At 42.7% G+C, this 13043-nt stretch overlaps 1 protein-coding gene across 1 annotated transcript in view; it reads right to left on the bottom strand.

The window, feature by feature from the left end:
- Positions 1-13043, bottom strand: part of Atg14 (autophagy related 14) — a 74196-nt gene that overhangs the window by 4831 nt on the left and 56322 nt on the right. The window contains exons 8-9 of the mRNA XM_013521995.1: positions 10418-10508; positions 10255-10340 (exon numbers count right to left, since the gene is read on the bottom strand). Of these exons, the coding sequence (XP_013377449.1) occupies positions 10255-10340; positions 10418-10508 (177 nt within the window). The remainder of the gene's footprint in view (positions 1-10254; positions 10341-10417; positions 10509-13043) is intronic.

Below are 13043 nucleotides of genomic sequence, written 5' to 3'. Positions count from 1 at the left end.
GGGGATGAGGAGCTGTGGAGACACGCAGGAAACCTCGGTCAAGAAGCAAAAGGAGGAGACAGTGGTGGAGGCTAACAAGGCGGTGTGGAAATGGGGCATGAGAAGCCTCAGACAGCCAGGGACCTGCCGCTGGTGCCTAGCCAGTGCCCGGCCCCGGGGAACAAGGCCAGGGCCGCGCTGGCTGGCGCTGCACCCTGTGGTACGGCACGTGGCAAGGGCGACAGCAGGGCCGGGAGGGCGATACAGGGGCTGACCAGAAGCTGGTCGGACCTGGCAGTGACAGTGGGGCGCAGGGAGCAAGGACTGAGCTCCTCATCTTTTTGGCAAACATCTCCCAGACAGAGGGGACGCTCACCCTCATCGGGGACTTAACGGGCCTGTTCCCTGAGCTCTATGGCTTCCTGCAGGGCTTCGCGCCCCAGGTGCTGCGCCAGACAATGAAGCAGTAAGCTGCTGCTTAGCACTGACACCTGCCAAGGCGTGTCCAGGTGGGAGTGGTGTGTTCTAACCTAATGGCTCCAGGGAGTAGCTAAGTGGCAGAAGATTCCCTCCCGCATCAACCCGACCCCACGGATGGCATCCCAGATAACTTGGATGTCTGATGACCTTGTCTGGGTTCATCAATGGTCCCTTAGGAGATTATAGCAGCTCATACACTGATTAATGAACAGACAGATGATGGCAGGGCACCTAGAGCACTCCAATAGCCCTTGGAATACCCCAATATTTGTAAAAAAAAAAAAAAAGTCAGGAAAATGGAGATTGCTCCAAGATTTGCAGGCAGTCAACTGCACCGTGAAACCTATGGGAGCACTACAACTAGGATTGCCCAATCCTGTAGCTATTCCCCTACATTTTTCTCTTATGGTGAGTGATTTAAAGGACTGTTTTTTTTCTTCTATCCCTCTCCACCCTCAAGATAAGAAATGTGCTGCTTTTCGCTTACTCTCTATTAATAACCAGGCCCCTGTGCGCCGCTTCCAATGGTGCTGTCCGCCACGGGGAATGGCAAAGAGTCCGACCCTGTGCCGAGTGTGTGGCTGCAGCCATTCGGCCAGTACTCAGGGTTTAAGTCCTCTCTTTGACATTCTCAAGGGAGATCCGGCCCCCACTTCTCAAGGAACACTTACACCAGAGGCTAAAACTGCCTTAGGTAAAGCTAATCTGCTCTTTCTAATGCTCAGCTCTCTAGAGTTGACCCATCTCTGCCAAAGCTTTTAATTATTTTTCCAACTCAGTCTATGCCCAAAGGGGTCTTGTGGCAATCTCAGAGTCCTTTACATTGGTTACATATGCCACATACTCCACATAAAACTATTATTCCCTTTTAACTGATCGCACGTGGAAGAACACGTGCTATCTAGCTTTTTGGTCATGAAGTGCAAATCATCATTGTTCCTTTTTCTTCACTTCAGCAGTTTTCATTCTCTTGGCAATCTGCACTGGCTAATCTCCCTGGTGTTACCTCTCACTGAGGGGAACGCTGTTACTGACAGACTGCCGGGTGCTGTCACTGTTACCCCCTCAGAAGCCATTCAGCAGGCTTCTGCTTCTCAAGCCACCTTTCCGCAAAGTGCTTCTGCCTTATGCAGACAGTTCCATCTGACCGGGGAACAGGCCCGAGAAATTGTTAAACAATGCTCTTCATGTATGATACACCTTTCCTCACCTTCTCTAGGGGTCAATCCCCAGGGGTTATACCCCTATCACCTTTGGCAGATGGATGTCACTGACATTCCTGAATTTGGTTCTTTACACTGGGTCCACGTTTCAGTGGACACTTCCTCAGGGTTTAGTTTTGCTTCTGCTAGCACTGGTGAAGCAGCTAAACATGTCATTGCTCATTGCTTGGATGCCTTTAGTGTCCTTGGTTGCTCACGGACACTTAAGACTGACAATGGGGGCTGGGGATTTAGCTCAGCGGCAAAAGCGCCTGCCTGGCAAGTGCAAGGTCGTGAGTTCGGTTCCCGGTACCGGAGAAAAACCAAAACCAAAAAAATAAAAATAAAAATAAAAAAAAAGACTGACAATGGTCCGGCATCTACAAGTGCTACTTTCCAAATGTTTTGTAAAACTTTTCGTATTTCCCTTATCACAGGAATTCCTTATAACCCTCAAGATCAAGGAATTGTTGAACGTGCTCACCATACTATCAAAATTCAATTGAGACCAGCCTGGGCTACGAAGCTATGAGCTCAAGGCCAGCCTGAACTGCATAGCGAGACTCTGTCTCAAAAAGACAAAAAAAAAAAAAAAAAATTTCACACCTCACAATAGACTCCGCTTGGCTATATATACTATTAACTTTCTAAATTCTAGAAGAGACAGAAGTACAGCAGCAGAAAGACAATTCCATCAGGAAGAAGAAAAAGGGTTAGGAAGGGTCCTTTGGAAAGATCTCCATACTCGACAATGGAAGGGACCCAGTCCATTACTGACCTGGGGTAGAGGGTATGCTTGTGTTTTTCCAGAGAATGCTAAGCGACCTATTTGGGCACCAGAGCGTGCTGTCCGGCTATATCATGAACTCGGATCTGGAGAAGTTGGTTCTACCTTTCAGGAAGCTGATGTACAGTCCTGTGACAGTGATTCCTCAGAGACTGTGTCACAGCTATAGACAACAATGAGGCTAAATTCAACCTGGGGCCTATTGAAGAAACTGACAAAATGGAAATCTAAGATCTAAATAGGTAATAAAGCATATAGGGATACAGAGCTGAAAGTTACCAGTATTCTTAAGAGGATAAAATACAAAATATACATATTCACTATTGATAAAAGATTCTATCCCTTGCAAAGATTTTGTATGAGATCTCTGCTAACTGACAACAAAATCTGACTAGTCTATTTAAATTATAAATTTCTAAAATGTGATAGAGTTACTATAATTCAATTTGGTCAGAAATATACTTGAGTGCACTCTGATTTTGTAAAGATGTTTGTTGTGTGTACTGGTTTGCGTGTCTGTCATTCTGTAAAGAGCTGTTCTTTATTTTGAGCTCAATAATTTTTCTTTTATCATTTGTTCATAATACGATTGGGTTATAGATTTAAAAGCATGCTTTCACCTGAGTTACCAGCTGGTTTAAATGACATCAAAATTAGGATATTTAACCACATTCCTTAGGATGAGGAGAAATTAATGGGTAGGACTCCAATTGGTGAATAGAGGAGTGGCCAACCTTTGTTCATTAATAAGGAGCCCCCAGTGATCTCCATGGTCTCTTGGGAGACACCCAAATAATTGGGTCATTTGGTCAGAAGTAAGTTTTTCAGTAAAAATTACAATAAGGTTTTCTCATAAAAGATGCTCTTGGTACAAAATTAAATTTTAACAAAGGTTTTCACATGTATATGGTAATTCATTAGTGTTAACCTCATGGTGTATTTAATATATTCATGATTCTGGATCTGCGGGTCTTCCAAAATGTAAAACAAAGATTGTTTATTGTGGTAAGATTTTCCTTCAGATTCAGACCTCTGCCTTTAACAAAAACTTGTGATGTACATCCCATTAAAGGAAAACAAAGTAGATAAAAGCTTCTTATGTATTAGATAGAGATAAATGGTTAAAAAGGTCATGTTAAGTCAAAATGAAAATTTAAATATGTTACAAAATGTTATCATGATTGTCATGTAGCTATGTTATGTATGGTTTTGATTTCTAAATTCTTGGGTAAAAATATGTAACTGTTGCTTCTTAACATTCTATTGGGATTTGAGTATTAGGATATCCATGGTTGTTAAAAAATGGCTCCATTTGTATGTTCTAAGGTGTTTGCTATTCAGATCAGATTGTAATATTAAGCTTACTGCCTCTCTTACAATGTTAATAACATTAATCTTCTCTGCTGGATGTTTAACAACTGAGATTTGGAGACCAAAAATTAGATAAATTGGGCTAAGAGGACAGCCAATATTTTGGCCATGCCTTCTGAGGTCAGTGAAGACTCAGGGTATAAGAGAACTGCTGTGATATCCTACAACTCGGTTGAATCCCTGATCAAGGAGATTATGGGACCACAGAGGAAAGTGATTCTACGATATATAGTGTGCCTAAGGAGAGTCACCAGGCGAGGCAAAAAAAAATCTCTCAAGCTTTCACACAAAGCAACTTGGTCAATCAATGGCCATGACTCATCCAGATGGCTGACACTGACAGAAGATCAAGAGATGCTGTACTTGGTCCCTTGATGAATCCAGAGGACACTTAACTGACCTTGATAGATAACAAAAGGCTAAATTATTTACACAGATCTCACCTTAACTTGGTCTTAAACATCCAGCAGAAAATGTAACCTCCAGACGTAAAGAAGCAATGCCACAGTAATAGGTTAGCTATAAAAAAGGTTCAAGTCACCAACAACTTCTGACAGTTGCCAAGTAGACTGAAAACTGACTGCTGTTACAGACTTTGGACTATATTCTTCAAGAATAGCTTTTCCAGCTTCAACTGAACACCCATCATTTCTGCAACTAAACACAAAAGGGAGAGATGCTGAGAGCAGATGAAGCTGGAAAACAATTACACATGTACGATGAAGCCAGCCCAAGAACACAGGAGCTCCTCAAAGTAAACAAGCCCCTCGGAGTAAACAAGCCTTTGTAACTTGTTAACTGGTTGCTGAGCAGCGAGACAAAAGATTAACCAACCTCTTTAGGGTATAAATAAACGCTCTACTATTTTTGGGCAGTCCTCTTGCTCATCAGGCAAGAGATAACTCCACCTGACCCCAGCTCCTGTCTTTATTTTTCTCATACCTACCACCATTTCTCTTCAGGGTACAACAAGAAACCAATGAGGTTCCCTACACTTTTCCTTAATTCTATTTATGGTGTTTGTGTACAAAAGAAAATCCATGCACAGACAGAACCCATGCTGGTGTTCAAAGCATGACTTCCTGTTTTAAACAAGTGCAGTGTACATTTTTCACAGCATTCTGATGACACAATCCTGACAGAAATAGCCATCTGATGTATACTTTGGTGTATTCTATAATGTAACAAGTAGTAAACTATATAAGCAAAACTATACAAATGTTTCCTATTTTATGAAACCTCCCTTCCTTACAGAAAAAATTCTTCATGCTCAAAAATCAAAAATGATATGGCTGTACACAAATCAGCAAAGCTTCTTAGATTACTGTCAACAGCAGGCTCTGGCACTTGAAAATATCCATGTCTGATTTTCCAGGGACACATCTGTTGCACAGAATGAGACACATACTCAGCATATATTCCTCTGTAACAGTGCATTTGTCTACACTGTGTTTCAGGTGAAAACTATTTATTCACCAAAGGGCCCTAATGACATCCTCATGGCCAAGTCCAAGAGTGCTTTCTTGGGCTCTTCAGCGCCACTCTTCCGGAAAAGCCTGCACAGGCCTTTCTACTTCTTTTCCTTGCTCCCTTTCAAATGCCTGCCAGCTACTTGCTTCGGAGGGCCAGGCAGGCACCCCCACCCATGGCCTCTCAGCCCTGGAGCTGCTTAAAGAGTGAGGTCCAAATCCCTTCAGCAGCCGGTATTTCTGCTGGTGCCCCCAGGATAAGCATGTGAGGCCTCAGCTCAATTACAGGTTTCACTGATCATGACTTCGAAGTAACACGTGAAGATGAAAATACCCTGCCATATTTTAGTCTTTGGCCTCAAACTCCTGGCAGCCCCTGGAACAATAAAGGCTGGTAATGGCATCCAATGTCCCTCACCAGGTCCCTACCTTCCGGCTCACTCTCTCCTGGGTCAAGAAGCCCTCATTCTCATAAGACAACTTCGCTTCTCAACTGGGACACAGCAATCACTGCTAACGCATATGTTCGAAGTATGGTATTCAGGGCTTTACAAGGATTAAACCCCAGCGTTTTCTCCTTGATTTCATGAGCAATTCACAGGGCTTCAAAGCCTTTACCTACACAGAAGTCACTGTTTTTCACAGGATGAGATGCGTAAGAACTGGAAGGGGACCGCTGCACCCCTCAAAGCTTTCTCTGCCAGACTGACGAGCACTGCAGCCATTACCTTAGCTCCACAGAGTCTGTTTCCACTTCCTTAAGGTTCTCCTTACACTTGATTCCTTTTGTCTGCCTTTGTGTCCTAGGCGAGGAGGTCCACTCCAGAGTCATCTTTTCCTATCCCTCTCCTACTTGATCTCTTCCTGCCCAGCAGATCTCTAGATCTGAGAGTTACTACCTCAGACTCAGATAATCGAGCCAGCTGAGACTCTTCCCTCCTCCTCAGGCTGTACCAGGGGGACACAGGAGTAACTGATGTCACCACCCAAACCCCTTTCCACCCTCCATGTGGCACCCAGCTCAGGCCCTCACACCTCACCCTTACTACCTCCCGCCTTGTTTCAGAGGCTGCCTCTTTTTCCCCAAGGGATTCACAATTCTCGTGCCTCTGCTGGGCTCTCTCTGTCCCTCGCTCAAGACTGCTGAGTCTGCACTGTTCAACTTCGCCACAGCACTCAGCGCCAGGCTAAGGCTCCCAGCTGCAGGCTCAGCCCATGTGCTGTTCCTCCTGGATGCTGCCTCTTTACTCTGGGGACTCCCACAGCATGGGTTTGCCACTTTCCCCAGGGCTCTCCTTAAGGGTTTCCCAGGACACAGGCACGAATGACACAGGGAAGAAACATCCTTTTTTTTCTGCAGACAGAGTTTCTGCAAGGTACCTCCCTGAAGCCTGGTTTTTTGCTTGAACTCCCATAGATATGGCAGATTCCACTTGGCATGGAGCAGGTACTCAATTAAGTGCTCAGAATGAAACTTGAACAAATGGAAGATTCCTGAAGTAGCCAGTGTGGACTGACCAGTGCCAAGTAGCCACAGGAGCGGGAGGAGAGACCCTTTAGAGGCTCTGAGGTGGTTCTCCACCCAGTGTCTCCCCACCATCACTTGAAGATTGGAGCCATACTGTACTTCCTACCCAACACACTCCAAGCCAGGAACATAGCACACGGAACTAAGTAGCAGGAGGATTGGTTCTTCCTTCCCGTAATGTCTTGGAAAAAAAAAGATGATAGAAGTCATTTCTCCAATTGGTACTTTAGTTGAATGAATGATTTCTTTTTAGTCAAGGCCCTAAAGCCAGAATACTCATTTTCTCATGATGCTGCATGGAGTTCAGTCTATCAATTAAGACCAAAAAAAAAAAAAAAAAAAAAATCTTTTTAGCTTTGTAAAAATTTCTTTTGCAAAACATCTCATTTGAAAATAATAATGTGTTAATGTAGTACCATCACGGTGCACACTGGATCAGATAAGAACCTCCAGGAGACACTTAATCCTAGGGGAGACTGTGACAGAGGTACCCACACAGTTGGAGTGTCTCCCCTGTATGGCTTGTTAATCACAAAGGAGGAAACACACAGAAACCACACAGCAGGGAACTGGGAAGCACCCTGACTAGGGACCAAGACCTCAGCACAAATGCGAGGCAAACTCACATTTGTGCCTCCAGAAATGGGTGCAGCAGGAGCGCACACTCAGGCAGCACCCCTGCCGGCCTGCACAGCCAGACCACTTGGAGGAAACAGAGAAACCCCGAAGGAAAGTTCTGTTGGGAAGGGGATTTATGCTTTTTTAAAAAATGTTCATACTGTAAAGACAGGAGACTGTGAAAATGTTCCACATTTAAAGGAGGTTAAATATAATAACTACATGTAATAGCCGAGTCTAGATTAGATCCTTTACTAGAAAGGAAAAACACTACGTAGGAAATGGTCTGGACCGCTAACAAATGTGCACTACATAGCAAGTAAGAGTACTGCATCCATGTTAAATTTGCTGAGGGCCATCACTGTGGTGCATAAAGTATCTCATTTAGGAAATGCACACGAAAGTACTTAGGGGTCAAGAACCTGATGTGTACAACTTACACCTTCTGGGAAAAATATTTGTGTATCTGTGTATACATGTGCATTTACAGAGAAGAGGACGAGCAAATGATGAACAAATGGGCTAAACCATTAACAGTATGTGAATCTAATTAAAGAGAGTATATGGACGTCTGCACCATTTTCATTTTTGTAACTTTTCTGTAACTTTGAACTTATTAAAAAAAAAAGAACAGTTTATCCTGGGTTCAGAATGAGAGGCCCAATTTGGATGGTGTAGCTAGAAACCAGAAGTCAGTGCTGCCCAGGTTCCTTCACAATCCTCTCCATGCCTTCTTTCTAACTGAGCACCTGGAAAAGGGGCGCTAAGAGCTCTACTTCCTGCCCGCAGATCAGGACCTCAGATGTGACCAAGAGCCCAGCTGTGTGTACTCATGCAGGGCAGAGCCCTCGAAATTGGCCGAAAGGTAATCCTCAGGCTAACCAAAAGGTAATAGAAAATGTTTTGTTTTGTTGAAACAGGGTCTCACTATGTAGCCCAGGCTGGCCTCGAACTTGAGGCAATCCTCCTGCCTCAGTCTCTGGAGTGCTGGGATTACAGGCATGCACTACAACGCCTGGAAACTTCGTACCTTCTAAAGATACTCACCTCTGGTGTTAAGAGAGTGCCTGTAATCACCCATGCTGGGTATAATTGATCTTTTCCATTTTTTTCAAACTGACTGTTGAAAATGGAAAACTGATTCGAACAGTATTTCCTTACTCTTGACTGAAGCTGATGGTTTTCATCTCTTTTGGTGTACACCTTTGAATCCTTGTCTGTTTTTTACTGTCTGCCTTTCCTTTATTGATTTGAAAGATTTAAGTAGCCTAGGTTTTAATCTTTGGCCTATTATACATGTTGCAGAACCTATTTAACTTCGTTAAAGATAAGGTGATTTTTACTAGAAACATTTAGGTGTTTACGATCCTTCTGCTTTAGCCTCCTGGAGTGCTGGGGTCAGAGGTACGTGCCACCACGCCCAGCTGAGACATTTAATTTTTATACTGTAAAATTCATACTGTAAAATCCCTCTTCCCTATAGTTTTAGGTTTGTGGCTCACTTGGGAATTCTTTCCCCACCGTATGATTATAGAACACTGTCCTTTTAAAGTTTTTTTTATATCTGGAATTTAATTTGTATACCAACTGGCTCACCCAACACTACTGAGTGATGATTAGCTGACTCAACATGCCACCCCTATCTATACACTGTGTTTCAAAAGTCTTGCTCTAGGTATTTGCATGTTAACAGCACCCTGTTTTAATCAGCTTAATGTCTTGAAAGGTCAAGCCAACCCTCATTATTCATTTTCTAAATTTCTCTACAGACTATGCTGAACTTTAGAATCCATTTGTCAAAGCTCAGTGAACTCTTTTGGAATTCTTATCAGTGTTCTTTCTGGGGAGAAAATGCATTTCTGTAATTTTGAGCCTTCTGACCCAGAAAATCATAAGCAATTTCATTGCCTCAGACCTTCTTTCATTTAGTCACACTTCCCATACAGTGTATAGCAAGCATTCTAAGGTACATGTTGAATAAAAAATTTCATCATTTTCTGTAGAGACTCAAGTTACACTCCAGTAAACCCATCAGCTGAAAATATTGAGTCAAAAATGCAATTAATACACCAAATCCGAACCACCACACTTCAGCCTACTAAACATACTCAGAACACTCACACTAGCCTACGGCTGTGCAAACATCTGATGCAGTCTGAGTTCTCATTCCAAAGCATAAAGCCATTAGTCATGTCCATCTCTGCAGAGATAGCACACCTGCTAAGAGCAAGCACAAAAGGGGACTGGCATGGAACCAAGAGGAGCTCTATCTATCTCACGTTTTTATGGGCTGAGACTAAAAAGATCTGCAGACCAGACTGCAGCCCCTGGTTGGTCTTTTTTGTTACTAACTTCTGTTTTTAAGCCAATGGATTTCAAATCAGTTCACTGTATAATCTTCTAATACCTTCATATCCAAAAAAGGATGACTAGACTGACTCAGCAATAAAAAGAAACTTAATAAGAATTATTATGACATGGAGGCTCAGGAGAAAACATGTAAGAGGCAGGGGAGACACCAGTCAAGCCAGAGAAGAAACCAATGCGGGCTTGAGGAAGTGAAAAACGGCCTTTGGTCCTCAGGGAACCTACACATGGACTCACTCCAGAAACATGTGGGTTCTTCTGCCGCACATTAGGTGTTAAATATGTTTGATACTTTCTCTAAGAAATTACTCCATAACAGTTCAAATATGACTGTATTATTTCCTTCAGTAGAGGACTGCTGGAAAAGTCAGGACTGGGTAACACTAAGACATCTGCTAATGCACACAACTGCTCCACTCATAAGAGTTACAAAAGCACACACACTCAGCCTACCTGCCCAGGTGTTCCGAGCTTGAGCTGACCAGGTACATGAGATTCCTGAGGGTGTGCAGTGGTTGTAACTGATCCAAATTTACATGCTAGAAAAAGCAAAGAATTGATTAATATTTTTAGCTAGGTAAAAATTAGAAATTGGTTCAAAATACATTTTCCATACCTGAGAAAAACAAAGGTAAAGGATGTTTGTGTTCAGTTTCTTCACTGCTCGAGTAAACTTCTGTTTGCTGAGATTTTCTCCACAAAATTCACTATAAAACAAACATAAGTTTGGAAAAATTTTTTTTTCCAGAGAATTCTCTCCTAAAAAGCTCATTTGAAGAGTACACTATAGTTCATATATAATCTCCCGTGTCTCTGCCTCCCTAGCAAACTACCCGTCCCAGACACTTTTTAAGGAGAAACTGTCGCCCTCGTGGAGAAGAGTTTCACTGCACCTACACAAGTACTTACAAAGCACCTGCCCTCTCACCAAGCCATCACACTTCGGGAATTTACACTACACAAACATTTAGGCACAAAGGAAACAACAGTGGAAGCATTATTCCTCAAAGAATGTGAGAGGATGGGTTGGTCCTGGTGCGACTGCCCACTGTGTGCAGTCCTCAGCTGAAGGTCCACAGAAGTGTACCCCTCTCCTCCTCTGCCCTCTCTGTGGCTCTGTTCTGGGCTCATCCTCCCAGGGCCTTGGCCCTGCCAGCCTCCACCTGCAGCCTCCCTCCTCAGGGTCCCCTGGCTCACCCCTCCCTCCTACAGGTTCATGGGTGCCCACACCTGTGCCCAGTCACGGGCAGCAAGGCCTTCCTCATCCATCTCAGTGCTCTCTACAGCACCTACCGCCGCAGGACAGACACACTGTGTGTCACCTCTGTCCCCCGTAGGGTGCACACTCACAGAGGGCAGGGGTTACACTTTTGTTGCCAATGTACCCCATACTGGGATAGTATTTGGCACAAAAAGCAAAGTGCAAAATACTTTAGGACGTGTATTTACACCGTGTGTACTGCAGGCAGGTGATAAGGGGTTCATCTGCTTGTTGTGCACAGAGGGTAAAGGAAGGTCTCAGCAGGAACTGGGTAGAACCTTCTCCATGTCTTTAACCACTTATCCACCCAATTATTTAAATACAGGATGACCAAAAATTGTATGTTTTTGTTCATTTTTATTATATAACAGGAAATAGAAAAATGATAATTTTATCAAATTTATTCAATAAATTTTCTGTGTATGGTACTTGTTTTGTTTTGGTTTTTGGTTTTTTGAGATAGGGCCTCATTATGTCTGGCTGTGAACTCACTAAGTAGTCTAGGCTAGCTTTGAACTCACGGCGATCCTCCTGCCCCAGCCTCCCAAGTGCTGGGATTACAGGTATGCATCACCACACCCGACTGTGTATGGTATATCTTAAAACATTCAATACATGCAACCACTCCCCAAGATGAGTGTTTATAGATGACTGCGAACTTCATGAATTGCAAACATGTATTAATAAAAATTTTTAAAAGGAAAAAATTTAATACAGAACACAATATTATAATCTAGACAATAGTATCTACTCTTTCTGAATTCTTTCTGCATTATTATCTTTCTTTGAACAACACACTTTACACTGTCGTGCTGGTGTTTCCTTTTTTCTGTGGGTGGTCTAATTTTGATAAAGTGTCTATGCACTAAATGTAATAGTGATGCCATCGATGATGAACATCTTGATTGGTGTTTTGCTATCCCATACTTTTCAATTATTTGGTCTGTGAGACCTAATCCAAACCAACTAACTTTTTGAACCCCCTTGTTTTGAATAATTAATGAGTTCCGTATTGTTTGGTGAAGAAAGTGTATAAATATTGTGTAATATTTTTTCCTTTTTAATTACAAGGCAGCTTGTTAGATATTGACACCACCACCTTCTGAATTAACAGTTTACAATAAAGCGATGTCTTTCTGTCTTTCCATTTCATAACACAGGCTTCTCCTCAATGATATGCTAACATTTCTTCCTTTTCCAGTTTTTCTATTGCAGATCTTTTGGCACTTCCTTCCTATTCAGTCTCAGTGTGCCCAATGTGTCCGTTTTATTGTAAAAGAACATCACTGGGTTTAGGATAAGTATAAAAATCACATCTAACAAGCACTTATGGTAAGAGTTGAGGTTATTTTTCACAAATGAAACACCAACTGCTAAAAGAAAGTAACCAGAACTTACCAGATTTCACTAGAAACAAACCTCAAAGGTGAGGACAACATTCTGAATAAAGTATGCAAAAAAGCAGTTGATATAAAACAAATAGATGTACGAGTGTATCTCATGCAAATGAGAACTGCCTAATTGAAATGACACCTGCCTGAGCAATGCTCAGGACAGTCAGTCCGTAAGCAAATGTGCTGCCTGAGTGATGCTTGGGGTAAACTGTTAAATAGTTAAAAATAATTCTATTCAATACTGACATTGAACTCAAGTAGTGCTAAGCCCCATCCTCACCCTTTTTATTCTGACACAGGATTTCTCCAAATTGCCCAGGCTGACCTCAAACTTGCCATCCTCCAGCCTCAGATTTCTTAGAAGCTACACCTGGCTAAATTGTTTTGAATTTAAAGCCACATCAAGTTTCTGTTTAAAAAAAAAAAAAAAAGTACAAACTCCAACTGTTAAAATTCACCCAGTTGGGGCTGGGGATTTAGCTCAGCGGCAAAGCGCCTGCCTGGCAAGCGCAAGGTCGTGAGTTCGGTTCCCGGTACCGGAGAAAAACCAAAAATTGAGAGACATTATTCATTGTCCAAAGTGGGAG

The sequence above is a fragment of the Chinchilla lanigera genome, unplaced genomic scaffold (genome assembly GCF_000276665.1).
Source record: "Chinchilla lanigera isolate Chin_1 unplaced genomic scaffold, ChiLan1.0 scaffold00065, whole genome shotgun sequence".
NCBI lineage: Eukaryota > Metazoa > Chordata > Mammalia > Rodentia > Chinchillidae > Chinchilla > Chinchilla lanigera.
The sequence above is the reverse complement of the archived record's forward strand: the minus strand, read 5'-3'. Positions and strand labels throughout refer to the sequence as shown.